General features: G+C 42.8%; 1 protein-coding gene across 1 annotated transcript in view; it reads right to left on the bottom strand.

The window, feature by feature from the left end:
- Positions 1-27,928, bottom strand: part of CCDC187 (coiled-coil domain containing 187) — a 76,188-nt gene that overhangs the window by 1,047 nt on the left and 47,213 nt on the right. The window contains exons 14-28 of the mRNA XM_069943959.1: positions 26,857-26,969; positions 23,458-23,540; positions 22,240-22,353; positions 21,360-21,439; positions 16,093-16,142; positions 13,690-13,760; positions 11,370-11,557; positions 11,009-11,096; positions 8,444-8,590; positions 8,028-8,197; positions 7,190-7,311; positions 6,501-6,640; positions 4,664-4,746; positions 4,103-4,179; positions 1,291-3,383 (exon numbers count right to left, since the gene is read on the bottom strand). Coding sequence (XP_069800060.1) covers positions 1,291-3,383; positions 4,103-4,179; positions 4,664-4,746; positions 6,501-6,640; positions 7,190-7,311; positions 8,028-8,197; positions 8,444-8,590; positions 11,009-11,096; positions 11,370-11,557; positions 13,690-13,760; positions 16,093-16,142; positions 21,360-21,439; positions 22,240-22,353; positions 23,458-23,540; positions 26,857-26,969 — 3,619 coding nt within the window. The remainder of the gene's footprint in view (positions 1-1,290; positions 3,384-4,102; positions 4,180-4,663; positions 4,747-6,500; positions 6,641-7,189; positions 7,312-8,027; positions 8,198-8,443; positions 8,591-11,008; positions 11,097-11,369; positions 11,558-13,689; positions 13,761-16,092; positions 16,143-21,359; positions 21,440-22,239; positions 22,354-23,457; positions 23,541-26,856; positions 26,970-27,928) is intronic.

Genomic DNA, 27,928 nt, shown 5'->3' with positions numbered 1-27,928 from the left:
AATGTGCATGGTCTAGTTGACTAGAAACCTCGAGCATGCTGAGTCCTGGAAAACGTGGATAAAACCATAGGCTGTATCCATGTTTTCCTGGCAGCCCAATGGCTGTATCCAACTTCTCGAGACACTGGTAGTCAAATATGGCATGCTCAGGCTCGGTAAAACTCCAGCGTGCTTGAGGTTCACTAATTTTTAAGTGTGTTCACCTATTCCTATTCCATATGTCTCATAATTCTTACCAACTTATACTTGCTGAGTTGGATAGCAGATTGACTGTAGTGTCATCATATAAAAAGTTGGAGTCTGTATAGGCCCATTTTCATAGACTGATAATCAGGTAAAAGGAGTGATGATTGGCTACATAACATAACATAATATAACAAGTCATCTGGTGCTTGTATATAAGACCACTGACACCGGCTGGTGTGTACTGCAAGAAGGATAGCACCAATGATCACTCCCCAACCATGAATAGTTTGCAGCACGTTAGCAACATATCGAATTTACATGAGAAGATGTGTTGTTGACCATCGATCAGATCATCATCGACCATCAGCCAGCTGATCAGATCATGGTTACACGAGGCAATGATCGGCTGAATGAACAGTCCTACAAAGACTGTTCAATCACTGACCTATGTAAATGGCCCTTTACAAAGACAACATGTGTCAAAATGATAATCAGATGATAAATAAGACTAATGTTTTTTTCCAGTACAGATGCAATAGAACAATAGAGCCCAGTGTGCCAATGATCAGCAAATATTCCAGTGTTGGGGTTAATGCTTCTTCAGATTTTACAATTAATTCTTAAGCAAATTATCCTGTTTGCCTACTGTAAGTATAATCTGGATAAGAGGCGTTTCAGTCTGGTTCTTCCTTTATCAGTGAGCCAGTGTACACATGCCGGGTACAATAACTGCAAGTCAAATAACCCTGGAGCACTTACGGCTGAAACCAGAGAAGCCTGAACACCAGGTTATTACGTCCTTACTGCATGTACCAGACTCAGTCACGGGGCGTACGTGAAATATCACACAAGGAAGATGCTGAGCATATGCTGGGGAGTTCTTGGTGTCCTGCTTGCCTCCTTTGTCCTATGGTATTGTCCCGATATAACACAAATGCATCTGTATATTACAATGGCAAACCACTAATTGTAAAAAGAGAACAGTGTAATGTTTAATCCTTCCTGTAGGGGCGCTGCAGGTAAACTAAACACTGATGTGTTCCTCTAATTAGAATTGATTGCAGCAGGTTACTGTGATCTAATATACCACCCATATATACGTACCAGGAAAGGGCTCCCATAGAGAATGGAAGACTGATGTATATTTTCTTTTCCTTTCCTCTGTCTTATTTTTTTATACTCTTTAATGCAGTTATTTATAACATCAGTCAGTAACATGTCCAGGTATCCGCCTGCCTCCCGCATGGTCACTGATGGGAGTTGATTGCAGAATCCTTCTTCGGCCCCCATCCATTTTTCATCCTCATCCTCGCTCCTATTCATCACTGACTCCTTCGCGGGGGCAGATATTTTAGAATATGTCTCGATGGCATCACATAAGACTCTGCTGATCAGCTCGTCTGTAACCTTTAGAAGCAATCTGTGTTTGTCGTTCTGCGGGGGGTTTGGCACTATTAATTTGTTAGTGTCATCTTGACAAAACTGCTTTATTTGCAAGGTTCGACCAGGGTTTTCGCTTTCAACAATGTGTTCTTCTGGGAGGGTATTTAAATATCTTGGGGAAATGTCAGCACCTTGAAGATCATTAATATTTTCTGATGTCTCTAAACTGCATGACCTTGACTGGTTGGTGTCCTTTCCTGAAGACTCCTTCCCTTCCTTCTTTTCTTCAAGTTGTCTTCCACTTGTTTCTCCACCATCACTGTGTGACTGGACATCTCTGGATGCACCATTACCAAATGTACCATCACAATCATCATCCTCATCCCTGCGTGGATCTGATCCATCCATGTCATCAAACAACAGATGCGAGATCTGTCTGGGTCTAACAAACACTCCACAATTCTTAGAACATTCAAAGTATTTGATCCCTTCGTATGTTCCATCGTGTTCTCCTTCAGGCTTATCAAGGGCTACTCCGGCCCAATAACCCGATTTGAAGGACGTCAACCCTTTATACATTAAAGTTCCAGGCTTTGAAAGCTTGACTAATACCCGGTCTCCAATCTCAAAGGTAGCGAGAGGGTCGTGGGCACCATCTTCAGCTTTGGATAGTGTCAGGAATGGTCTACATGGCTTTACCACTTCAGGTGACCTTCTCGAATTCTCATCATTTATAATTTCATCTGGTGGAAGGAGAGTGTCCTCTGTAAGGAAGCTATCATATAGTAAATGGATCTCATCGATGAGGCTAGCTTCCCCACTACTTTGCAAACTTTCAGATTGGGATAAAAGTATTTCCTCAGGTGGGGTGGGAAAGTCTTCTGTGTCGCTATCGCCGCTCCTAATGGAGCCCGAGTCTCTTGGGAGAGAAGGGAGCTCTTCGCTCTGATCCTGTTGTGGGGAATACAGGTCTGCGCTTTCGTAGGAAAGCTTTTCATCAACTGGAGACAAGATTTCTGACAAGGTGTCTTCGATAGGCTGGAGAACTTCATCCGTGATGAATATGATGTCTTCCTCGCTCCGATGTGGAAAGCTTTTAATCTGAAATAAATCTTTTGAAGTTGTAGCATGAAATGGCATCATCTCAATTTTCCTGAAGATTGCACTTTCCGTAAAGGATTGTTTTTCATTAGTTTCTGTCACTCTTTGCCGGTCTTTAGTGTCAGGTGAACTCATTTCAGCTGCATTACCGTCGTCTTCTGGACCCATTGACGTCGAATTCTGTATGTCGGAAATTCTTACTACACTACTGTCCTGATTTCCGTATGTTTTTGTATCTGATTCTGTCAAGTCCTCAGAGGTTGGAAAGGACTCACATGCCAGTGGGGCTGTTTCAGTCTTACTCTGTGTCCCATCCATAACCAATACAACTTGTTTTCTAGAGTCTATGGGTTTTGTTGGGGAAGACGTTGGCTCTTCCCCATAAGAAATTACATCTCTCTTTACATTTTCTTCTTCATTTATTATGTTTTCCCCTCTTTCCTTGTCTAATAGACTTCCAGTTGGAAACTCTGAAGACTCCATGTCAAACACCTCTGAATCTCCACTCTCTGTGTCTTGCCCTTGGTCGGTACTTTCAGAAATATTAATAAGTTTAGCAGAAACTTTCTGAAATTCTGCAAGAAACGGGAAGAGCACACAGGATTCTGATTTGGAAGGCACAGAGACACTTCGAGAACTGAGACTATTAATGGGTATGGTCCCTGAGTGGGTATCGCTTGCAGTGTCTTGGGTTGCTGGTCTTTTGTTGGGGTCTGAAAATGAAAATGTAAGTATATAAATTATCTGGTCACCTTCTTAGTACATAACAGAGAATGGTTATAAAAAATGTGAAGATGAACCAAAACTACAGCTAGGAAACATAGTTTTGGGCAATACAGGTCTGCATCTATATAGTTCACATAATGGTGTCATAATGTGTCCTTTGCTCCTTATGGTCAGTTATATAGTACAGAGAGAACATGATTGGATCCATCAGTGTATAATGTGTACACCTATAAACAGTGGAATAAAAGAACATGGGTTCATGTTCACATTAAGATAAAAAGTGATACTGTAATTTATCTAAACTTAAGTGCCACCAGGTCTGAAGTCTTGAGAGCTAATGAAACTGCTAGATTTGACTCACTTGCTCTTGCCAGCCTCGGATATTGTGGGCACCTACTGTCTGCTTTAACCGCTTATAACTAGCAATTGTAGTTGGTCTCAGGAGTGAGACACAGTGTGTTTTTAACTTTGCACATGTCTAGATGACATCTCAAAAGTTTAGCTTAATAACATTACCGCCTTAAATGTCTAAGTGCCCTGACTCTGCACTCACCTGCAACTTTAGCACAATTGTAATTTTCACCAACTTACTTTTCCTTTCAAATGTCAAGGAAGAGGTCAGGTTTTACCACCAATAACATGTACTGACTATACCAACAATAAGAGTCTGTATGATACTAAACATAAAATTTGTGACATATCTTACCCTGTCTTAGCTCTTCTGAGCTCTCAGCTTCTGGCTCTTCTCTATTTTTAAATTTCTCATTCAGGCTGAGATTATTTCTAGAGTTGAAAAAAAAGAACATAAGATGTATAACCTTAACGCTGGTACCCCTGATTAAGGCTATGTTCCCACGTTGTATCGGACCGGCCGTTCCGTGACCCGGCCGTTCTCTGCCAAGATTATCCAGGCCAGTACTGCAGTACCGGCGGAATGATCTTTATGGCCGTAGTGTTCTGATGCGGGCGCATCAGCGTGCGTCCGCATCAGAACTCCCCATAGCGCACAATGAAGCCGCTCGCTTCATTGTGTGAACTGACAGGGCAGAAAACTAACATGTCAGTTCTTTGCGGCCCGGCATGGGATCCCGGCCGGAGCGTATACGATGTGTATACGCTCTGGCCGGGATCCCATAGAACAAGAGGAAATGTTCCACACTGCATTAAGTAGGGCCATTGTTGCCGATGGCAACAACAGCCGTACTTTTACATAGTGTGAACATAGCCTCATAGTGTCTTTAGAATTTTGTCAGGATTCCCATTTTACCTTGAATCTTCTGATGCAGGCCTCTCTGTATCTTGCTTATTTAGGAAGGTGTCCACTTCAGTTCTGTTAGCGAAGATCTCTTCCTAGTAAAAACATATATGAAGGATTAAAGTGACTCTGTACCCACAATCTGATACTCCCCCAAACCCCTTGTACCTTCAGATAGCTGCTTTTAATCAAAGATCTGTCCTGCGGTCCATTTGGCAGGTGATGCAGTTATTTTCCTAAAAAACAACTTTTAAACTTACAGCCCCGTGCCCTACGGGAGTGGCTTAGAGTATCTGTGCCCTAACTTTGCACCACCCCTCCTTCCCTCCTCCCCACCCTCTTCATCATTAGGAATGCCACTGGAACATTTTCTCCATGATGAACATTTGCACAAGTGTCTTAACAATCCAGCCCATGTGCCGTGCTGACACAGCTGACGAATAGTAGGCAATCTGCCTGGAGCATTCCTAATGATGAGGAGGGTGGGGAGGAGGGACAGAGAGGTTGTGCCAGTCTAATACATACACAATCTAGGCCACTCCCGTAGGGCACGGGGCTGACAAATTAAAAGTTGTTTTTTTAGGACAATAACTGCATCACCTGCCGAATGGACCCCAGGACAGATCTTGGATTAAAAGCAGCTATCTGAAGGTACAAGCGGTTTGGGGGGGGGGTCAGATTGTGGGTACAGAGTTGCTTTAAAATACTTATCATGTGTACAGTACAACACATCACAGCAGGTATCAGTATCCGATCAGTGTGTGTGTGTGGGGGGGGGGGGGTCCTCCGTAATCTTTACTATCTGCAGTGGTGGAACTGCAGAGAATCAGAGAATAAGGCCCGCCGTATGAGAAAATCTGTGATGGAGCTGTGGTACTTAGCCTCAGTATCTATGATGGCATATTCTAGTGACACTTTTTATATCTTGCTATAAGAATAACTTCAATACTCTACACAGAACATTTAAATACTAAATCATATCTTACTAAAAATTTTTAGATATAATTTTCTTGTGTTATCCACACAGAATATGTCATATATAGGGATACATAGTGACAGCTGCACTTGTGCCCTGAGGGGGACTGGTGGTCCCTATGCTATGATTTGTGTAAACAGATACCCCAAATACACTGTCTTCAATTCTTAACTTCACAACAGTCTGGAAACCCACAAACCTTGAAGTATGGTTTCTGGCCTGTCTTTCTAAATGATCTCTGTCCCTAATTGGCCCTTTTTAGCTATATTACTTTTTGGGGAAATTGGATAGAAATGTATAAGTGCCACCACTACTGCTCCATCTGAATTGGACATCCAGCTTTCTTACACCCCTGAATAAGGGATATCCCTACATATGAAGCAATATGGGATTGGGAAGCATTTTTCATAGGAAAGCAGATTTGCTCTTCAAGGAGCGCTGGATGATAACACTGTAAAGTACACCAGCAATCGGCACTCCAGCAGGGTCATGGTGCCAAGGGAATGCTGAATCCACAAAGAAAATAACACGATCCCGGCACTCACATTGCAATGAAGAAAGTCTGTTTATTCACACAACTGGTTCGCTGCATGCGTTTTGACCATAAGGTCTTTCTCAACAGAATGAGAAAGACCTTATGGTCGGAACGCGTGCAGCGAACCAGTTGTGTGAATAAACACACTTTCTTCATTGCAATGTGAGTGCCGGGATCGTGTTATTTCCTTTGATAACACTGTAAGCAGGTAGCAATAGCCACCCATCTTTCCCAGAATCCGTTACTAACATTGGAGTATTTACACCACAATCTCTCCCATAAAGCCGGACCCTGATATATAGCTGCTATGTAGCTTTATGTATATGACAGGTACATACACGAGCCGTGTCCTGCTCTCCTGCCTGTGAGTGATTGTTCTGATCTTCCTGAGTCGCTGGAGATCCATCCATGATATTCTGAGGAGACTCCTCCGCTTGCTTTCCATCGCCTGATAAAGACCTTCCCTGAGCACTTACATCTGCGATACAAGACAATAGGTTAGAATAGCCTCTGCTTCTTTCTTGCATGATCACAGTTAATACCTTTGTTTCTGTAACACAAATAGTGTTAAATCTCACGAAACTAAATCTTTATCTAGATGAATGTATGAAGAAATTAGGACTGTGATGCAGAACTACAACTCCAATCATGCCATGCAGGTGCCAGGGTGTGATGGGAACTGTAGTCTTGCAGTTCATCTGTTTACATGAGTGGATGCGCTGCCACAAGAATATCCTGAATAAGCTGATTGATGATACTAGACCTATCTATGGGTGCCCAAACACTTACAAGCTATCAGGAATGTTCAATGGACCCATAGAGAATGATTGGAGTACTTGCCACACATGCATGGTGTGCACAGTGTCCTAATAATTCCAGGGACAATTTTGACCATTCTCAGCATTGATGGGGTCTCAGTGATCAGACCATCAGCAATCTCCTTGTTATCCCCTGTCCTGTGAATAGGGGATAACTTTGTTAAATGGAATACCCCTACAATGCTGCTATCAGTAGTAGATAACATTACCAGTAATAGCATCCACCTTCTCCTCTGCTGCTTCTCTGCTTTGAGGGTCACATCTTCTAAGAGTTGAGTTGTCAGAGAGTTCAGGAACAGGGGTCGTACTCTCATCCTCTGCCCTCTGTATCCTAGTGAGAAAGAAAACGATCTGCTAAACCCTCAACAACACCCATGAAAAAAGCATTATACATATCTAACTTAAAGGAGAACTCTGGCCAAATCTATAAATCAGGCAGGGGTGGGGGGAACATAATTAAGACTCTATACTTACCTGTATACTTCATCTATACTTACCCGTATCCGTGCATCACCAGCTCACGGACTTCTGTTGCCTCATGGCTCAGAAATGCCCGCTCGGCCAGTCAGTGACTGAAGCAAGACATCTGTCCAGTCACTGACTGGCTGAGTGAATACTTCCCGCTGGTACGTAATGATGCAGGAATCCAGGAGAAACTGGAATCTGGCAGATGTGAATGAACTGTGGGGGCATGGGGATGGGTAAGTATAGAATCTTTATTATAGTCTACCCCTACTCCCCACCCACAACAGATTTATAGATTTGGATAGAGTTCTCCTTTAACAAATAGTCTCAACTAAAAGTCTTTTACCATTAAGTGTCTACAGCTCCTATGTAAATCTACACGTGTTCAAGGTAACAGACTACAAATTGAGATCAGTCTGTCCTCTATCTTCTTCTAACAAACATTAAGTGGAATAGCAAGAAGCCAGGGACAGATGGATAGTAGTATGACTAGAGAATTGATCTAAAAACAGTTCATTTTTTACTGTTACTATGGAGATACATATGTATGCATAACATATATATGCACACTATACTACGTACTGATATGTCTCTGCTGTTTGGGTTTTGTCCGTCACATCATCATCCTCAGAGAGGTCAGAAATGGCCGACTGCGTATCCTGGTTGGGATGCTCAGAAACCAAGGTGGAATCCTGGAGCGTGCTGTATCTGGACAGCTGGGCAGAAGGGTCCAGATCAATCAGCTCTGAAGCCTGCAAGAAAGAATATGTCTCAAGGCCTGAACAGGAAGTGGTAGCCCCAATACAATGTATGTAAGGTAAGCACAGTCATTCTAGACAGGACAGAGTACTGTGCTGCTGCTGTCTTTAGCTCACAGAGGATTGCCTACACTAGGTAGACCATATCATTCCTTACAGCAGATGTGTGACTTATGACTAAGTAAGGACAGGTCATGCATAGTAATATCATGGAGAATGTTCATCTCTCTTAGTCCATACCTGAAGTATCACCCCAGAACCATGCAATTTCTGCTGAATGTTGGCTGCCGCCTGCTGTATCCTCAGTATCTCCTTCTGCTGCTTCAGCAACAACTTCCTCTCCTGGTGGGCAGCCTTGTAAATGTTCTGCAAGTGCCTAATCTCCGCCTGGAGCAACAAAATGGTGTAGCGATGGGAACAAGTTGCATGTACTTTCTAAACAGCCATTGTCCTATTATGATTGATGACATTTCATACATAGTCATAGTTCTAAAGTTTTACTGGTTCCCATTTTGCAGACCACCAGCTGGTCAAAGGACTCTTACAGGCCAAGCAGTGCACCCTGGGAAAGAGTATGCAGAGTAGGTCTCCTCCAGAAAGATGAAGACTGTCTCTCTAGTGCCACCTATAGGTAGATAACCCCAAGGCAATATCTGATAAAAGAGCCCTGAAACATGACTGGGGATTATCGGCCACACCAGAATCTCCCCCCACCGGAATAGAACTTCTAAGGGGGCATTCATGCATTGTGTAAACATGGACGTTGTACTGCAGAACAGAATGCGGAACTCCTGGCATTATGATTCATAATGATGCCGGGAGCTCTGAATCAGTTTAAATCTTCACACTACTGTACTGACACAGCCATGTGGCTGTGTCAGTAGTGTGGTGTGAAGATTCAAACTAATTCGGAGCTTCCGGCACCATCATAAATCATAATGCCAGGAGTTCTGTGACTCCAGTCTATGAATGAAAGATGTACTACGGTAATGGCTGGAGTGACAGATTGAAATAAGAGTGATATCTCCTGATTCAGGGTAAGAACACCTAAGAAGAGCTATTCTACAATGATGTAAAGTCAGCAAAAACTGCTGACAGGTCCGCTTCTGGTCTTGGGTAGCATGCCTGCAGATTGAGGAGGTTGTTCTCAGGCTATAACCAGCATTATCTATTTCTGGTCACCTAATCAAGTACATGTTGCTCATATGGGAAAAAGTTATTTGACAGGCAGCTACATTTCCATCTCCTAACAAGGACACGCTGGGCAACGATAAGATTAGAGAATGGAAACTTTTCAGCCATAGCGAAAAGTCAGAAAATGATTTCACTGTTCTAAACCAGAGGCCTCCAAACTACAGCAAGACTATGACTCCTATCCTGCTAGGGCAGACTGAGAGATGTAGTTCTCCAAGAGCTGTCCCCACCACTGGTGTTTTTCCTTGGCACCTGTCCTAAAGTTTTCTCTCAGGTTAGCCAGTGGGAGATGAAGTACTTTGTTTTCTCCACTAGGTGTCACTACTGTTTTTATGTCTTTTATGCACGACTGTAGAGTCAAAAGGGTTAACTGTGCTGTGCCATGTGTTGTATGCTGACCAGTTACAGGTGCTCTCTCTTCTTGTCCTATCCTATGCTTCTTCTATCTCCCCCACACTCAACCCCACCCCTCACAGGAGGGTTTAGATATAACCCCTGTAGGAGAAGTTAACATGGTGGAGGAAATAAGTAAGTTCAGTCCTTACTCAGTTTTCAGTGAGAGAGCACACACAGAGACCAAGTTCCTGCAGAAGTTAAGCCAGGGCCTGGCTTTGGCCAGGAGCGCTGACATGGACCAGAGACAGATGCAGCCGAAGACTTTATTCCTTATACAAGCAACCACTACAGTTAAGCAGTGCTAAGTCCACGATAGGGGAGAGAAGCTACCAAGGATAACCCTAGTCCACGCCAGGAACCTCTCAAAAACGTGCAGGGCGGTCTCCTGAAGCAGTAGGAACCAACCCCAGTAGGACAAAGCTATCAGAATACGTCTACATATCCTACTGCGCAGTGCAAGACAACCGGGTAATCTTCGAAGTCTGCTGCACACAGATAACCGGCGACTGGGGCTTATGCTACCCACCTAGGATGGGTTCTACACAACTAGGGGGCAAAAGGCGGTCAGACTATAGTCTAAAATTGAGTACAAGCATCACTTATCTCTTCTCTACACTTCAGTTCCGGCAGAGTACAGATTCTACATTGGGCAGGACTCCTCTGGCAACTCCTCTCTTCCTCTTCCTTCTCTACAAAAGCACTTACTACTACTACAAAGCACCTACCTTTACAAAGCACTGGTTTATTCTATTGTCAGCAACTACTTTTATTAAGATTTGCACTACCTGTATTGAGTGTACTGTTCACCTGCAACTTCGTTCAGTAAAGTTTTCATTTTTTATACTAAACGCACGGGACTCTATCTTATCTTCCTGCAACTGCAAATATACACACACCACCGTCTACCTTGGGTTATTTTTTCCCTCGCTGTGGGTTGCGATACTGACATCCCTGGTGGGTCTACTATCACTCCAGGTTACTGTGACAAGTGCCCAAGGGACCCGCAACAAAGCCCAGGGGTTACCGACCATTTGGGGACATAAACTGGCCAAAACAGGTACCAACATCACACCTGTGTACTACTACAGTACTGGCGCCATGACAAACAACATAACAGTAACTGGCTAAGTACCACACCACAACAATAGGAAGATGTCAGAAGGACTTTACACTTCTTATGAACATTTTCTACATAGACAACGGATTTCCAATTACCTGCTCTTGTCTTAGGTTCCTTTGGATTTCATGCTCCTGTCTCAGCAGGTCTTCTAACTTACTTGGCTCATTTTTCGTTTCCCAGTATCTGAAACAACCAAGAAATCAACTGGGATTAACTAGTACCAATAAAAAGTGATACTAATTTATTATTCTGGGGCCAATAAGAATGTTCATAACTTCTAGAGTAAGCTCAGAGTAGATAAAACTCCTAAAGTAACCAAAATATCTATCTATCTATCTATCTATCTATCTATCTATCAACCTGGACTAGATAAGACTCCTAGAATAATCTAGAACATAGATCATTTATTGTTTGTCGGTCACTATTGTTTGTTGGTTACTAGGAAAGCTCTCTCACGTCTTCTGGTGATTGAGCAGAGCCAATTCTGCTTTGGTCTTCTCTTTAAGAGCTTCTTCCCGGAGCCGGAGCAGAGCGGACTGATGTCTAGTGCGTAGTTCTTCTTCTCTGAGATACTGCTGTGACATTTCCAGGCTGAAAAGAGTGAACATGTTCGGGGAACCATAAAACTCACCGACTTCACTCCACTGTGAATGAGATAAAACCTGTGAGTACTGGAGGTCAGGGGGAAGGCAAACCTTACTACACACAATATTCATACAACTAAGCACCACGATTATCCACAGAGCTCACAATCTAATCGCCTATCACAGATATATACTGTACACTGGAGGTGTGCCCTTATAAATCCTAATAACCTATGAATGTGGAAAGAAATAAAAGAAGTGTAGGAAACAAATGCATGTGAACCCCCCATACCCCCGACCCAAGATCAAAAGTCGGGTGTACACATTGCTATATCACCATTTTGCACAGAAACTCTTTATTGAAAACTTAGAAAGTAATAAATAAATAAATATCTATCTATCTATCTATCTATCTATCTATCTATCTATCTATCTATCATCTATCTATCTAGCTATATATATATATATATATATATATACACACACACTATATATATATATATATATATATATATACATATATATATATATATATATATAATTTTTTATTTTTTTAAAGAAGGCAAGCCATTCCCCATCAGATGCAGTAGAAGCTCAGAGATGTGTAATGCACTGCCCCATGCTGGTCACTAGAGGTAATCTCCATCCTATGAACCTTCTGCTTTATTTCTAAGTCTTATTCTATAACTTTGTTTCTATCCTGATGAAACCTCCACATAAACAGTCACTTTGCAGACAGAAAGGATAGCAGGGAGGACGACACAACTCTATAAATGGTAAAATGTCAATTGCTGATAATAGTGCAGGAATAAATCATCTTCTATAGCTGTCAGCCAAGTGATCATTCAGTAGGGTATGACTGCCATACACACAGATGTTTGCTGAGCAAGCATGTATTTTGCATGGGTAGAGGGTAGCAGAGCAGACACCTCAGGTGGCAGTCAGGAGGCCCTCATATACATATACAGTGGTGACTTGGATTACGAGCATAATTTGCTCCGGGGCCGTGCTTGTAATCCAAATCCACTCTTAAACCAAAGCAAATTTTCCCATAAGAAATCATAGAAATGCAGACAATTGGTTCCACACCCCAAAATAATGATTTATTATTCTGAATTACATGTAAAACAGATGAAACAAACATTCAGAAACAGCAGAATGTGTGATATTATAAATTACTGTACATTAATGGAGAGAATGGGAAACACAAGGGCTGACAGAGACTGCAGGGAGCATGAAGGAATGAACAGGGCAGATGTGGGCACTGTATAGCAGCACTCTCTGTCCGGGGAGAGAGGGGTTACAGCTATGGAGAGATTACCTCCACAGTCCTGTCCCCTGATGTAGGCCCCAGCCTGAAGTGGATCTGCTATGATTTGGAAGGTGAGGGAAACGTCCTGGGTCAGAGCACAGGGCTTTAGACCCCGCTTTGCAGACCATGCCCCTCCCCCACTAGCGCTCCCACACAGTACAGGGAGCTCTTAAACCAAAGCAATCCTCTTAAACCAAGTCACAATTTTGAAAAACTGTGAGCTCTTAAACCAAAACGCTCTTAAACCAAGTTACTCTTAAACCAAGGTACCACTGTATACTGAAAATGGCAGGTCTGGATGACTTTTAGGGAATCAGGGTAGGTCACTTCTTTTTATTTTCCTTTTTTACACCACCACTAGTCAGTTTTTCCTCAACAATCCTTTTAGGTGGAGGTCTCAACATGACAAAAGTCCATATGACATCATGGAGAGGAGTCCCCTTCCCGGACCCTCCTCTATGGGCCACATCAGCTACATCAGCTGACAAGCACTAGTCCTCACTTTGATAGACCCAATCAGTGCATCTCTTATAGTGATCGGGAACCTTCGGCCCTCCAGCTGTTGCAAAGCATCATACCTGGCTATAATGGGAATTGTAGTTTTGCAACAGCTGGAGGGCCAAAGGTTCCCCATCCCTGATCTATTACATGGACATTCATTTATTTGACCTGTCCCATGTAACACTGCATTTGCCCTGTAGAGGCCGCTGCAGGGAAAATGATGAAAAAATATTCCCATTCATGAAGGTAATTTGAGGTATTCTCCTTTTATGACCAATGTTGCATTGTGCGACAAATATCCTAGTGACAGTCCTGTCTATGACCAGACAACACAGGAGACTGTCCGAGTGATTCCTCCAGTGATCGTGAGGTACGGTACCTTGCTGGTGGAGTCGGTGGCTGGTTCTGTGTGATCCCAGGAATGCTCCAAGCTTTCTTTTTCAGCGCTCACTATATGGAGGAAAATTTTAATACAAATATTATAAAAAAGAAAAGTAGACTGGTTATTACCCCAGAACGACCAAGTACACCCCAACTCAGAGACACAGGGGTTTTGTAAAACAGGTCCCTTAAAAAAATGAATAAGTACATCACAGTGATCATCAGTGTCTGTAGGGGAACCTGGCAGCAAGGTGTTCAATTTCCCTACAGTGCCTCTACAGGGAAAACTAAGTATTACATGGCACCCACTTATATCAACAGATTGGGGGAGATTTATCAAACATGGTTTAAAGTGATACTGGCTCAGTTGCCCCTAGCAACCAATCAGATTCCACTTTTCATTCCTCACAGACTCTTTGGAAAATGAAAAGTGGAATCTGATTGGTTGCTAGGGGCAACTGGGCCAGTTTCACTTTACACCATGCTTGATAAATCTCCCCCATTGTCTTCAAAGTACAAGGATTCTTTGTAGTTGGTCTCCTAGACATATAATGAACTCATACCCCCAGACCCCTTAAACAATCTCACCAACTTGGGGGCCCCACAATACTGATAGGTTGGGTTCCTTTTTCCTCCTTCCTTCAGTGCATATAATTAGCAAGTAACATAGTTGTGAGCTACCAAACATTTACTGATGGACAGTATAGGCTCAAGCAAAGGCAACATTTCTTATATGGAAGCCTGGTTGGCTCATAACCGTCTTGTGCCAGAAAAAGCAAAACAGAACTTTAAAGGGGGGCTTTGGTGAAAATCTGATCTCTCGTAGATACATGTAAAATTAAAGGGGTTATCTATCGCTACAAAAACATGGCCACTTTTGCCCGCTCTTGTCACCAGGTTGGGTGGGGTTTGAAACTCAGTTCCATTGAAGTAAATGGAGCTTAACTGCAAACCACACCTGACCTAGAGACAAGAGTGGGACAAATAAGTAATAAGAAATAAGTAACAAGTAATAAGTGGTTATGTTTTTGTAGTGCTGGATAACCCCTTTAATACAACGATCTTGAGCCACCAGTGATTTCTAGAAGGAAAGGGCTCTTTATTGAGATTACACTCTTTTGCTCCTATGCAGATTTTGTTCTTACATGGAACTGATGTGATGTGAATGGCGATGTCAGATTTCCAGAACCATAAATCCATGTGCAGTGTCAGGGAGTATATACCTAGCGTATATCAGATCGATAGGAGATTTCTCCATCACTATCAACAAATTCCCTTTAAATCCCTGAATCATGCAATGTCTGTCATTGTGCAGGGTCAGTAACATGTCACCAATGAAATCCGTCATCAGAAATTACCAGCTGATAAACCTACGTTATGTCCTTTTATAAGCGGGCGAATCACAAAGCTGCTCCTATAAACTCTTAATGGCTCGAAAGAAGTTGGAGGTTAATAAATGCTATATCGCAGACAGTACTCCTTGTAAACCAGGCTCAAGTGTATACAGCATGGATGGGGAAGCTTCGGCCTTCCAGCTGTTGCAAAACTACAACTCCCATCATGCCTGGACAGCCTTCGGCTGTCCAGGCATGATCGGAGTTGTAGTTTTGCAACAGCTGGAGGGCTGAAGGTTCCCAATTCCTAGTATACAGGTTATCAGCAGATGGGTTTCTGAGCTCAGTATCAGTTGTCACATCCCTCCACCCACACAGCTTTATGTCTTAGGGTACTATTACACCAAGCAATTTTCCGACGACTAACGATAAACGATCTTAAACGACCGCTAAAGCAAACGACCCGAAATCGTTCACCCAAGTACACGAAATGATGATCGTTATTTATGATCGTTCTTGCGGTCGTTTAGTCGTCGATATTGCGTACGTTTCAGCTGTGAATTCTTATTCCACCGAACGATATGCGAACGATGTGCGTACGATGAGCGAACGATCAAACGATAAAAATAGGTCCGGATCCTATTAAACGATCAACGATTTCTTGTTGGTCGTTTAATCGTTGCTGCTATTACACGAAATGATTATCGTTCAAATCCGAACGATTTAACGATTTTTCGAACGATAATCGTTCCGTGTAATACCACCCTTACTCAACATGGGGTGACTGCACTGGAGAAAACAAAAAAAAGAGAAGGTGGCTTTTATCCAGAAACAGCGCCACTCTTGTTCAAGGGTTGTATATGGTACTGCAGCTCGACTCCCAGAGTTGAGCTGCAGCACTAGGCGCAGCCTGTGGACAAGTGTGTTGCTGTTTGTGGAGGAAAGGAGCCCTGGTTTTTTAACCCTTTTAATATGGAATCTGTGGCTTATGACCTTACATGGACTTTATCTGTATATACCCAACATACTGGTACTGCAGCTGTGCTGTGTTGTGCTGTGCTTGTTACCTGTGCTGTGCTTGTCTAATTCCATACCAGTCTCCAATCCAGCTCCAAACCTGTAATAAAATATTATGGGACATGACATCAAGCTCTTGTGTTTTTAGTGTTACAGCAGAAGGTCAACCAATCACTATATCGCTGCTAACCCCCCCCCCCCCCAGATTGATAGAGGAAAATGGGAGTAGTGAGTGATGTAGAGCAATCAGATTGGTAATGTCAAGCGTCTGATTTATACCCCGCAGTTAAACCTGGCAGTCTCCCTGTCTGGCTCCAGGGCTCCGAGTATTGATAAATCCTCCCCTCCGACTCCTTCCAATAGGAATAATACGAATAATGCATTCCTGGTAAGACAGCATTAAGTCATGTTGTAATGTCATTGCTCTTGTTGATCCCTTTTCCTAAAGTGAATTTGGATGGCGGGGCCGCGGCTGGATCCTCTCCAGGTAATTACTGGTAAAAGGTTGAGCGCTTTCCTGCCCTGTTATCCAAATGGCATGTGTGTGATCAGCGAAAGCAGCTTTGAACTTGTTCTTTAAAGATTATATAGGTCTGATTAGATTGTTTAGGGGCTTTAATTCTGCGCAATCTGATTACTTACACCCTATGTGGGATTTTTAGAACCTTTTCTTTTTTTTCATTTCTTAATAAGACCTAGAGACTTGTAAGGAGGGCCTGCCAAACCTTCTGGCCTAATTCTTATTCAGTTTAGTCATTTCCACTGTTACTATTGATGTCAGTATATTTAGCAGCTGTTTCTACAGTAAAAGGATTGATGCTTTATATATATACATTTGTTCTCAGTTCCCAGGCTTGCCCCCTTTTTCTTTGTTAAGGCTGGGTTCACACACTGTATACTTCAGGCAGTATTTGGTCCTCAAGTCAGGTCCTCATAGCAACCAAAACCAGGAGTGGATTGAAAACACAGAAAGGCTCTGTTCACACAATGTTGAAATTGAGTGGATGGCCGTCATATAACGGTAAATAACTGCCATTATTTCAATATAACAGTCGTTGTTTTAAAATAACAGCAAAAATTTGCCATTAAATGACGGCCATCCACTCAATTACAACATTATGTGAACATAGCCTTTCTGTGTTTTCAATCCACTCCTGGTTTTGGTTGCTATACAGCCTCACAAATACAGCCTCAAATATACATAGTGTGAACCCAGCCTTAGTAAAGTTGTAGTACCTGTAGAGAGGGCATTATGTTCACAGTGCCCCGTGGGAAAGAGAATGGCACAGTTGGTGCCCTTTGGTCTTATGGGGAATGAATGGGCACCTGTGCAAATTATCGCTAAATAATATAATACTGACACACAGGGTTACAAACGTTACCAGTAGAGATGAGCGAACCTCGAGCATGCTCGAGTCCATCCGAACCTTAATGTTTGGCATTTGATTAGCGGTGGCTGCTGAAGTTGGATAAAGCCCTAAGGCTATGTGGAAAACATGGATATAGTCATTGGCTGTATCCATGTTTTCCAGATAACCTTAGAGCTTTATCCAAGTTCTGCAGCCGCCACTAATCAAATGCCGATCGTTCAGGTTCAGATGGACTCGAACCCGAACCCAGTTCGCTCATCTCTAGTTACCAGTATATAGTGTCCAAATAATGCTGCCATACAGCAGCAAAATGTTACTGCCATAGGCTATGTTCACACAACGTTATTCCAGCTCCATTTAAAATTACATCCTTCATTTTGAGTGTAAAATAACGGACGTCATTTAGCTGCCTGGCTGTCCGTCAGTACAATGACGGCTGTTGGTACATTATTGTAGTTTAGGAGGCAATAAGGGAGGAATTGAAGTGAATTAATTCGTGGCAATAAGGGACGTCTTTCAATTAGAAAAAGTGGATGCTTTTTTCTTTTTTTGACGTTGTGTGAACATAACCATATAGTGTCACAAATATTACCACTGTATAGTACCCCAGTACTGCTACAGTTTCCAAATTCTACTATGATATAGTGTGATATAGCCTCCCCCCACACGCCTTCTTGCAGACGTAAATCATGGTTCAAATCTACATCTGCTGGAAGCAGGTGTAGATTTGGAATGCCGGGCGCACAGCCGGACGGATTCAATAAAAGTCATGCGCCTCTTATTGTATTTGGCCATAAAAAGGGTCATTTAAGACGAGTACGCAGGTCTTGATAAATCCCCCCATAGAGTGGTATAGCAGTATAGAGTGGTATAGTAGTATAGTAGTATAGGGTGTTACTGTAGTATTAGTTGGTATAGTGGTACAGGGCAGTATAATAGTATAGAGTGGTATAGTGGTATAGGGCAGTATAGTAGTATAGGGTGTTACTGTAGTATTAGTTGGTATAGTGGTACAGGGCAGTATAATAGTATAGAGTGGTATAGTGGTACAGGACAGTATAATAGTATAGAGTGGTATAGTGGTACAGGGCAGCATAATAGTAAAGAGTGGTATAGTGGTATAAGGTGGTAAAGTAGTATTGCTTGGTATAGTGGTATAGGGCACTATAGTAGTATAGGGCACTATAGTAGTATAGAGTGGTATAGTAGTGAGCTTTTCTGAACTAATCCTGCATTTCCCTTGGGATGTCACCTGCTTCTATAGTAGATGCTTCACTGGCCAATGACATTTTTAAAAACAAATGGAGACTAAACTCCCTCTCCACAGGCCCATAACAGACCTATGGTCTGAATATCACCAATGAACGACAAGACGCTGTCACATTATGCATGACAGGCAGATATAGAAGCATCCATATTATTATTACCCTATTAGCGAATTGCTTGTAATGCAACTCCCCAATATATCTGCTACCCAGGTAATGTGGCATAAGACGGCAGACACGCAGAGCGGCTAATGACTCCAATCGGAGTGATGAGAGCCGGGCTAGAACAATTACACTCTGACTTGTAGAATGATTTTTCTCCCTCTAATGGAGACATGTACTCACTTAAGGGCCGTACAATCTGCCAGTGCTGTATCCCAAAATGCTCGCTCAGCAACATTTGACAATCAGGTGGCCTGTTTTCCCAGTCACTAGTATACAATTAACTAGTTCACTGCCAGCCAGCACGGTCCCACACTGTTTGGTTCGGCGGTAATTACAAGGTTAAAGTAGATGTAACGATGGCCCATAGACATAACATTATTTTATATCTGCCACTTATGAGAACAGACAAAATCCTACATTGAAGGGGCAGAATTTAAGGTAACGATTCATTAATCATAAGGACTAAGAAGTTGCAAAACTCAATTTCACCTTTATATTTTGGCACGTCATATAGCCAGGTCAGAGGACACTATGGTCTGGGATACATAGACTGGGACCCCTACTGGTATACAGAATACAGGGGCTGCTGGGTTTTGCACTGTTGCTGAGGTGCGGTGTGGCCCAGAGAAGAGGGCTAATATGGCAGCAGTGGTTTTTCTGACATACCGGGATGCTCCCCATTGGCGTTTTTGTTGTGATGGCAGTGGTCAATGTGTAGTGATACACCTATGATGTCAAGGACTCACTTAAAGGAGAAGTCCGGCGAAAAATTTACAAATCACCAATATACACTTATTACGGGAAATGCTTATAGAGTGCTTTTTTCCCTGCACTTACTGCTGCATCAAGGCTTCACTTCCTGGATAAAATGGTGATGTCACTTCCTGGATAACATGGTGATGTCACTTCCTGGATAACATGGTGATTTCACGACCCGACTCCTAGAGCTGTGCGGGCTGTGGCTGCTAGGGAGGATGATGGCAGGGGGACACTGAGGGACACAGGGCACTGGAGGGACACTGAGCATCCTCCTGCCATCATCCTCTCCAGCAGCCACAGCCCGCACAGCTCTGGGAGTCGGGACGTGACATCACCATGTTATCCAGGAAGTGACATTACCATGTTATCCAGGAAGTGAAGTATTGATGCAGTAGTAAGTGCGGGGGAAAAGGCATTTCCCGTAATAAGTGTATATTGGTGATTTGTATAACTTTTGGGGGGCAATACAATACTTAATTAAACATTTTCACTGGACTTTAAAAGTAGTCGCCATGAAGTGGAATGCTCCTATACTATATCAACAAAATGTATACCTCAAGTCAACAATGTCTATTCTATGTGTGATACATAGTGTGGTACATAGCTACACCTAAGCAGGTCATAGGATTTTGGAGTCATCAGCTGATGATTTTTTGTGCATTGAAGTCTCCTAACTCTTCTATATGGCAAATGGAGAAGGGAAAAGGATCAGGCACATTGCCTGATCTCTGCAGCCGATAATTATTCCTTACTTCCATGTTTCTGAGTACTTTCCACTAATAAAGGATTATCTTCATACTATATGGTTCTTCTACATATACTTCCTCTTCTAGGAGTCAGAAGGAAGAGCTGTTTGTGGGTCTAGATTCTCCAATGTTTGTCATAAAGCTCCAGTCAAATGAATTGAGGGCTATAGTGCAAAACTCAACAGTACTCAAGATGTTTAGCTATACTGACCTCCAAATACAGTAGCTTTATTATCAGTGCTGTGCATCGGTGGAAATCTCTGGGCAGCGCTTAAGGGAGTTTAATGTGTCTGTATATAAGGACCTGCCCTTATAACAGTAGGATGACAGGTTCTTGGGAAATTAGCCTAAAGGCCCTATTCCATGGAACTATTATCGGCCGTATTCGTTCATGTCATCGTTCATGTCGGCTGATCGTTGCAGTCGTTTGTCTTTCAACATGTTTAAAGACAAACGACTCATACAGTAACGATCTGCTGTTGCTCCATGGAATAGAAGCGGCGACAGCAGAGCACTGCTATATGCTATGGGCTGCCCGGACGATCTAGAGATGACCCGGGCAGCCCCCCCGCACCTCCCCTCAGACCCTCTCGGACTCATCTGCTCGCTGACGCCGCGCGTAATAGCAGCGGCAGTGAGTGAGGAACGAGGAGCAACCGAGCGCTAATAGCGCTTGTTTGCTCCTCCAGTCGCCCTGTGGAATTGGAGCTTAACTGATCAAATATAGACTTGATGATGTCTCTTTTTAGGCCGACTTGTTTTATCTACATCTGGCTACTCCAAGACATCGCTCTAGCCCTGTTATAGCTGTGGTGATGTCAGACAAACAGGCCTTGTCACTTATGTCTGTAAAGCACTGTTCCCCAACCTATGGCTCTACAGCAGTAACAAAACTACAACTCCTATCATCTCCTGACAGTCAGGGCATGACTGGAGTTGAAGGTTTGCAACCACTGCTGTAAAGTCAAGGGTATGTATGAAAATGAACTATGAGAAAAGGCAGAAAACCTACCCATTATTTAACCTTTCTTGGCCATGACTGTTGTTTCGATTTCTTTGCTTCCCAGGAGAAATGGTTTTGACCCTCGGACTCTGTAAAATAAAACATAATCTAGTTATAGTGGTCGTCTATCTGGATTGCAATTGCTGAATAACAACCACATATGGCAACCAATACATTTCCCATAGGGTGATGCCTGTAATAATAGGAGATAAATGTGCGAATCTCAAGCATCCTCAGGTTCGTCAGAAACCTGAGCATGCGACATTTGATCAGTGGCTGAAGAAGTTGTATGCAGCCCAAGGGAGTCCAGGAACACATGGATACAGCTAGAGGCCTATGGCTGTATCCATATTTACCTGGCAACTTGGCATCCAACTTCACCTTAACACCTGACTGTGTGAACGGATGTCAAAGTCTCCTTTAAAAACCAATCATTTGGAAATCTTTTGGAAACCAATCACTTGGAAATCTTCTTATACCATACTAGCAATGTGTGTTTGGAGCATTCAATGTACAACAGGTCTAATACACCACTCATGCATAAGTAAGGGGAAATCTGCCCCCAAAACGTCGATCGGCAGATGGGGGGAACGCCAACTCTGCTGGAAGTGAACACCTTGAAAGTCCTATCAGTCACCATGATGCACTAAAGATACATGAAATAAAAGAAATTCAAGACTACAAACCGTGAGTCAATCTCTGGTGTATTGAGTGAAATAGCCCTATTGTACATTGAGGGATCCAGACACACAATTCTAGTACTGCATCCAACTTACCCAGCCGCCAAGAGTCAAATGCTGAGCGTTTGAGTTCAGACGAACACAGCAATTTTGTTCAATACTACTCAAGATCCTTGAGGTCTCCCAAGAAAACCTATCATGTGTGTTACCTGCTGCTTGTTACGTCTCAGCATTTCCTCTAGACACCTCTGAGCCTCCTTGGCCTCCATCTCTGCTTTCAGCCTCAGGGCAGCCAGGTCTTTTTCGTGTTGCTGAACTTGAGCCTAAGGGGTAAGAGTAACACCTAATGTTTCATCAGAGGTCTGTAGAAACAAAATAGAGCTGACAAAGAAAAGCACCAGAGGTTTGTTCATCTGGCACAGTGATGTAACTATCACAGACTGTATTGCACTGACCCGGCCGGGTCACGGAACGGCCGGTCTTAGCCCGGATCATCCCGGCCGGTACTTAAGTACCGGCCGGGTGATCTTTCCGTCCGCAGGGCTTCCCATAGCACAGAGTGAAGCAAGCGGCCGGAGCCGCTGAATTCCGGCCGCAGAAAACTGACCTGTCAGTTTTTTCCGGCGCCGCACAGATCCCGGCCGGAGCGTATACGATGTGTGTACGCTCCGGCCGGGATCCCATTGAAGATAGGCTATGTTTCCACCCCGCAAAACTACGGCCGTAGTTCTGCGGCGAGAACTACGGCCGTAGTTTTACGTTATGTGAACATAGCCTAACTTTGTAATAGCCACACTCAAAAAAGTACAACCATTTTTAAAATCTGGCAGCCGGCAGGGGGGAAACTGATCAGAAGTAGGAACTTACCTTTTCCCGCCCCCGTGGCGAGTGATGGGACCAGCCTTCACCCGGAACAGGCATTTTCCCTCTAATTGTGACGTCATCACAAGTAAGTAAGTTCCTACTCCTGATCAAATTCCCCCCTGCCACTGCCAGCTGATAGATTTTAAAAATTGCCGGATTTTTCCTTTAAAAGCAGCTAGCATTTATCTATGCTCGCTAGCAGCAGTTGACCATGCTTGTCACATATGGAAGCACAAATGTAAGGTTTTGTATATTCTGTTTCTTTTTTCAAAAAATTCTTGAATAAAATTAGATGTCACATAAAAGCAGCCAGCATTAAATGCCCACCTGAATTATGAACCAATGATAAGGCAATGACGGCCAACAAAGTATGCTTAACAATGGACGTTTTTATTCTTAAATAGCGGCCGTTAAAAAGGATTGTATGAATATAGCCTAAAAAGCTTCTGAGGTTACACATAAGAATCAGAAGGTATCCTTATAGTCAATGAGCCCAGCATCCACCGATTTTCACACCGAAGGTGATGTGGTGGTTTATGGGGAAATCTCTGACCCATACTTACTTTTATTTTGCTTGCTATGTCCATCTGAAAAACTGGAGAGGAAGATTTCCCATGTTGTAGCCGTCCTCGCTTCTCCTTTTTATCTGCAGAGGAAACATGTTGTACGTCAAGATCAGGATAGACCAGGGATGGGGAACCTTCGAACCCTCCAGCTGTTGCAAAACTACAATCCCCATCATGCCTGGACAGCCTCTGGCTGTTCAGGCAACATGGAAATTGTAGTTCTGCAACAGGTTCCCTATCCCTGGAATACACATTGGGTGTATGTTACTACGAGATGCCTCTTATGTACTATAAATGGGGATCCGACCACTATGACCATTACAGATCAGCTGAACTTATTGGGGAAGGTTCTTTTGGCCACACATGCGGCATTATAAGGAAGCCACATGGATGGCCTGAGTCCACCAGAGTAAGGGTACTATACATGAAGCGATTTTTCGACGATCAACGATTAACGATAAGTGTACTCAAACGACCTGTTCACCCAATTACACGGAACGATGATCGTTACTTATGATCATTATTGCGTTGGTCCTGTCGTGTGTTTGCCGCTACTGTGAACGTCTTATTACATGCGAACGATTTGCAAACGATCAACATTAAAAATAGGTCCAAAGTCTATTAAATGACCAACGATTTCTCGTTGACCGTTTAATCGTCTGCTATTACACTAAACGATTATCGTTCAAATCCGAACAATTTAAAGATTTTTCGAACGATAGTCGTTCCGTGTAAAACCACCCTAAGGGCCCTATTACACAGGACAATTATCGGGCGAAAAATCGTTACATTGTTCAAATTTAAACGATAATCGTTCTGTGTAATTACAGGCAACAATCGAAAAATTGTTCGTGTGTCATTGATCATTGATTTAGATCTGAACCTAAAATTATTGTTAATCGTTCGCTAATAGTTCGCTGTAATTCCACTTTCGTTTGCTCAAGTTCCGCATTTGTTCACTAATCGTTCAGTGTAATTGCACATTGTTCATTGTTTTGCTGGGATCAGAAGGAATAAACGATCATAGTAACGATCGCAATAACGATCGTAACAAACGACCATCGCTCGGTGTAATATGGTAAACGATTTTAGGTTAACGCTAAACAATCTCATTTGCGATTGTTTATCGCTAGTCGTTAAAAATCGCTCAGTGCAATAGGATCATACTATTACACCAAGCGATTTGACAACTAACGATTAACGATAAACTATCTCAAACGACCAGAAATCGTTTGCCCAATTACACGGTTACTTATGATTGTTCTTGCGGTCATTTTGTTGTCGCTATTGCGTACGTTTCAGCTATGACTTCTTATTACACTGAACGATGTGCAAACGATCAAACCATAAAAATAATTGCGAATTCTATCAAACGACCAACAATTTCTCGTTGTCTGCTATTACACAAATCGATTATTGTTTAAATCTAAACGATCTATATGATTTTACGAACGATAATCGCCCCGAGTAATACGGCCCTAAGAGCTGCTGATGCCTAATAGAGGATCCACCTCTAGAGGTCTATATACCCTAAAAGAGAATACAGACAACCCCTTTAAGGATTTTCCTAGCACCACACAGGACATGATGGACGCTATAAGTTGGAGTTACAGTCTGCACTGCAATGCCCAATATATCAGATTTTCAGCTCTAATTGCATATAGTGGTATATATCATCAGAGGGTCATATCTGTAGTACATTACTGTGTATACATATTTTACACCTCTCCCCCCTGCCCTGAGTACACCCGCGCGGCTGCGGCCAGCAGATGAAAAACGTCTCGATTATTAACAATTTGCAAAATTTATTTACTATTATTCCGGCTGAATAAATGGAAGATTACAGCTTAATTTTTTAGCTGGCGGTAAGGCGAAAAGTCAATAATCAGCTTACATCTACCCTGCATCTCCTGCTTAGTAAATCAGCACAAATCATATTGTTACCCAGATGCGGGAGAGGCTGGAGATTACTCAAAAATGGGACCTTACCTCTAATACATGGGGATGGGGGGGGGGGGGGGAGGGGGGGGTCCTACCAAACACCAGACAGCTTGTCTTTATAGTTAATAAAAGGGATAAATGCAGAAAAGCAATTATCAGCTTTATAGACATAAATGCCCCTAATGCTGAATTATATTCGGAAGATAATATGCAGATCAGGTCTTTTTTACACCTCCGATGCTAGGGGCGGATGTACGCTGTAACCCTTATCAACCTATGAGATTGTAATATCCTCATAGGGTCATCACACTGAACAAATACAGTGTCACCCTGACATAACGCCACATATAATACTACTCTACCCTAAGTCATGGATATCCGACCACACCATGGCCATGGGATATTGGCCAAACCTGCTGAACTGGCTGACCATCTAATAAGTACAGGGGTGTCCTGACTCTTCCTCGATGGCAATTAGTGTGTGTGGGGGGGAGCACTCATTTTTTATTTCACTGTGCTTAATTCTTAGGCTTCTATGCACCGGAACAGATTATCGGAACAGTTTAAATCTTCGTGCCACTGCACTGACGCAGTCGTGTGAAGATTTAAAGGGAATCTGTCACCATGAAAATGCTACCTAAACTACCAGCATCAGGTTATAGGGCAGAGAGAACTTAGCGGATTGCTATATATCTTCATGGGAAAAGATTTCAGTATAACTTGTAATTTATTGATAGAAATCTCACATTTTTTCCATGCTAAGGAGTCCAGTGAGTGATCCTATCACTGAGTGACACTGGACTCCTTAAAGGGGTTATCCAGTACAAAAACATGGCCACTTTTCCCCCTCTCTTGTCTCCAATTCAGGTGTGGTTTGCAGTTAAAGGGGTTATCCAGTGCTACAAAAACATGGCCACTTTTCCCCCTACTGTTGTCTCCAGTTCAGGTGCAGTTTGCAATTAAGCTCCATTTACTTCAATGGAACTGAGTTTCAAAACCCCACCCAAACTGGAGACAATAGAGGGGGAAAGTGGCCATGTTTTTGTAGCGCTGGATAACCCCTTTAAGCTCCATTTACTTCAATGGAACTGAGTTTGAAACCCCACCCAATCTGGAGACAAGAGAGGGGGGAATTGTGGCCATGTTTTTGTAGCGCTGGATAGCCCCTTTAACACAGAATGATCAGGGATTTCAATCAACAACTTATAAGTTAAGCAGAATCTTTTCCAACAAAGCTATATATCAGTCTGCTCAGGGCTATTGTGTAAAACCAACTCATCATCTATAGCAGGGCTCCCCAACCTGTGGCTGATACAAAACTACAACTCCCATCATATGCAACAGCTGGAGAGTCACAGGGTGGAGGACAGTGATCATAGCTGGTGTGAAAGTGTACGGTTCGTTCTCTAGGATATAGAGCACCATGCTATTCCCCTTTTGGATCCTGGCTCTTACCGCTGTATGAAGGAGATGCAGTTCTCTGTGGTGATGCCGTTCTTTGTCTGGCCGGTGACAATGACGTTTCCCTCAACAGTTTGGCGCTGATCACATCTGATCTTCTATGAGGACTATAAATAATCAGACACCATCAAAAATATATCATTAATATGGGACACAGAATAAAAGACAAGAAAAATCTGCAAAGACAAAACTTAACATGTCAATAAATAAATCTAGTACAAGACAATACATGGAGGGGGGTTAAGCTATGAAGATATATATATATATATATATATATATATATACAGTGGTGCCTTGGATTACGAGCATAATTCTTGGACCACACTTGTAATCCCCATAAGAAATCATAGAAATGCAGACAATTGGTTTCACCCCCCCCCCCAAATAATGATTTATTATTCCGAATAACATGTAAAACAGATGAAACAAACATTCAGAAACAGCAGAATATGTTATATTATAAGTTACTGTGCAGTAATGGAGAGGATGGGAAACACAAGGGCGGACAGAGACTGCAGGGAGTATGAAGGAATGAGCAGGGCAGATGTGGGCACATACATGCAGCACTCTCTGTCCAGGGAGAGAGGGGTTACAGCTATAGAGAGATTACCCCCACAGTACACAATCCTGTCCTCTGATGTAAGCCTCAGCCTGAAGTGGATCTGCTATGATTGGGAAGGTGAGGGAGACTTCCTGGGTCAGAGTACAGTGCTGTAGACCACGCAATGCAGACCATGCCCCTCCTCCACTCGCGCTCCCACCCAGTACAGGTTGCTTTTAAACCAAAGCAATGCTCTTAAACCAAGTCACAATTTTGAAAAACTGTGAGCTCTTAAACCAAAACACTCTTAATCCAAGTTACTCTTAAACCAAGGTACCACTGTATATAAAAACGTTTTTGTAAATAAAGCGTCTATAACAAATGGCTGGGATCAAGGTGCTGGAAGATGGCTGTCAATGTCCTGACCAATCACCAACAAGTACATATACCATTGGATGTGTAAAAGACTCCATTCGGAAATGCCCACTTTGGGGTAAATTTGAATACTGAAGATTTGTTTTATAG

Source organism: Dendropsophus ebraccatus, chromosome 10 (genome assembly GCF_027789765.1).
Source record: "Dendropsophus ebraccatus isolate aDenEbr1 chromosome 10, aDenEbr1.pat, whole genome shotgun sequence".
NCBI classification, from domain to species: Eukaryota; Metazoa; Chordata; class Amphibia; order Anura; family Hylidae; genus Dendropsophus; species Dendropsophus ebraccatus.
The sequence above is the reverse complement of the archived record's forward strand: the minus strand, read 5'-3'. Positions and strand labels throughout refer to the sequence as shown.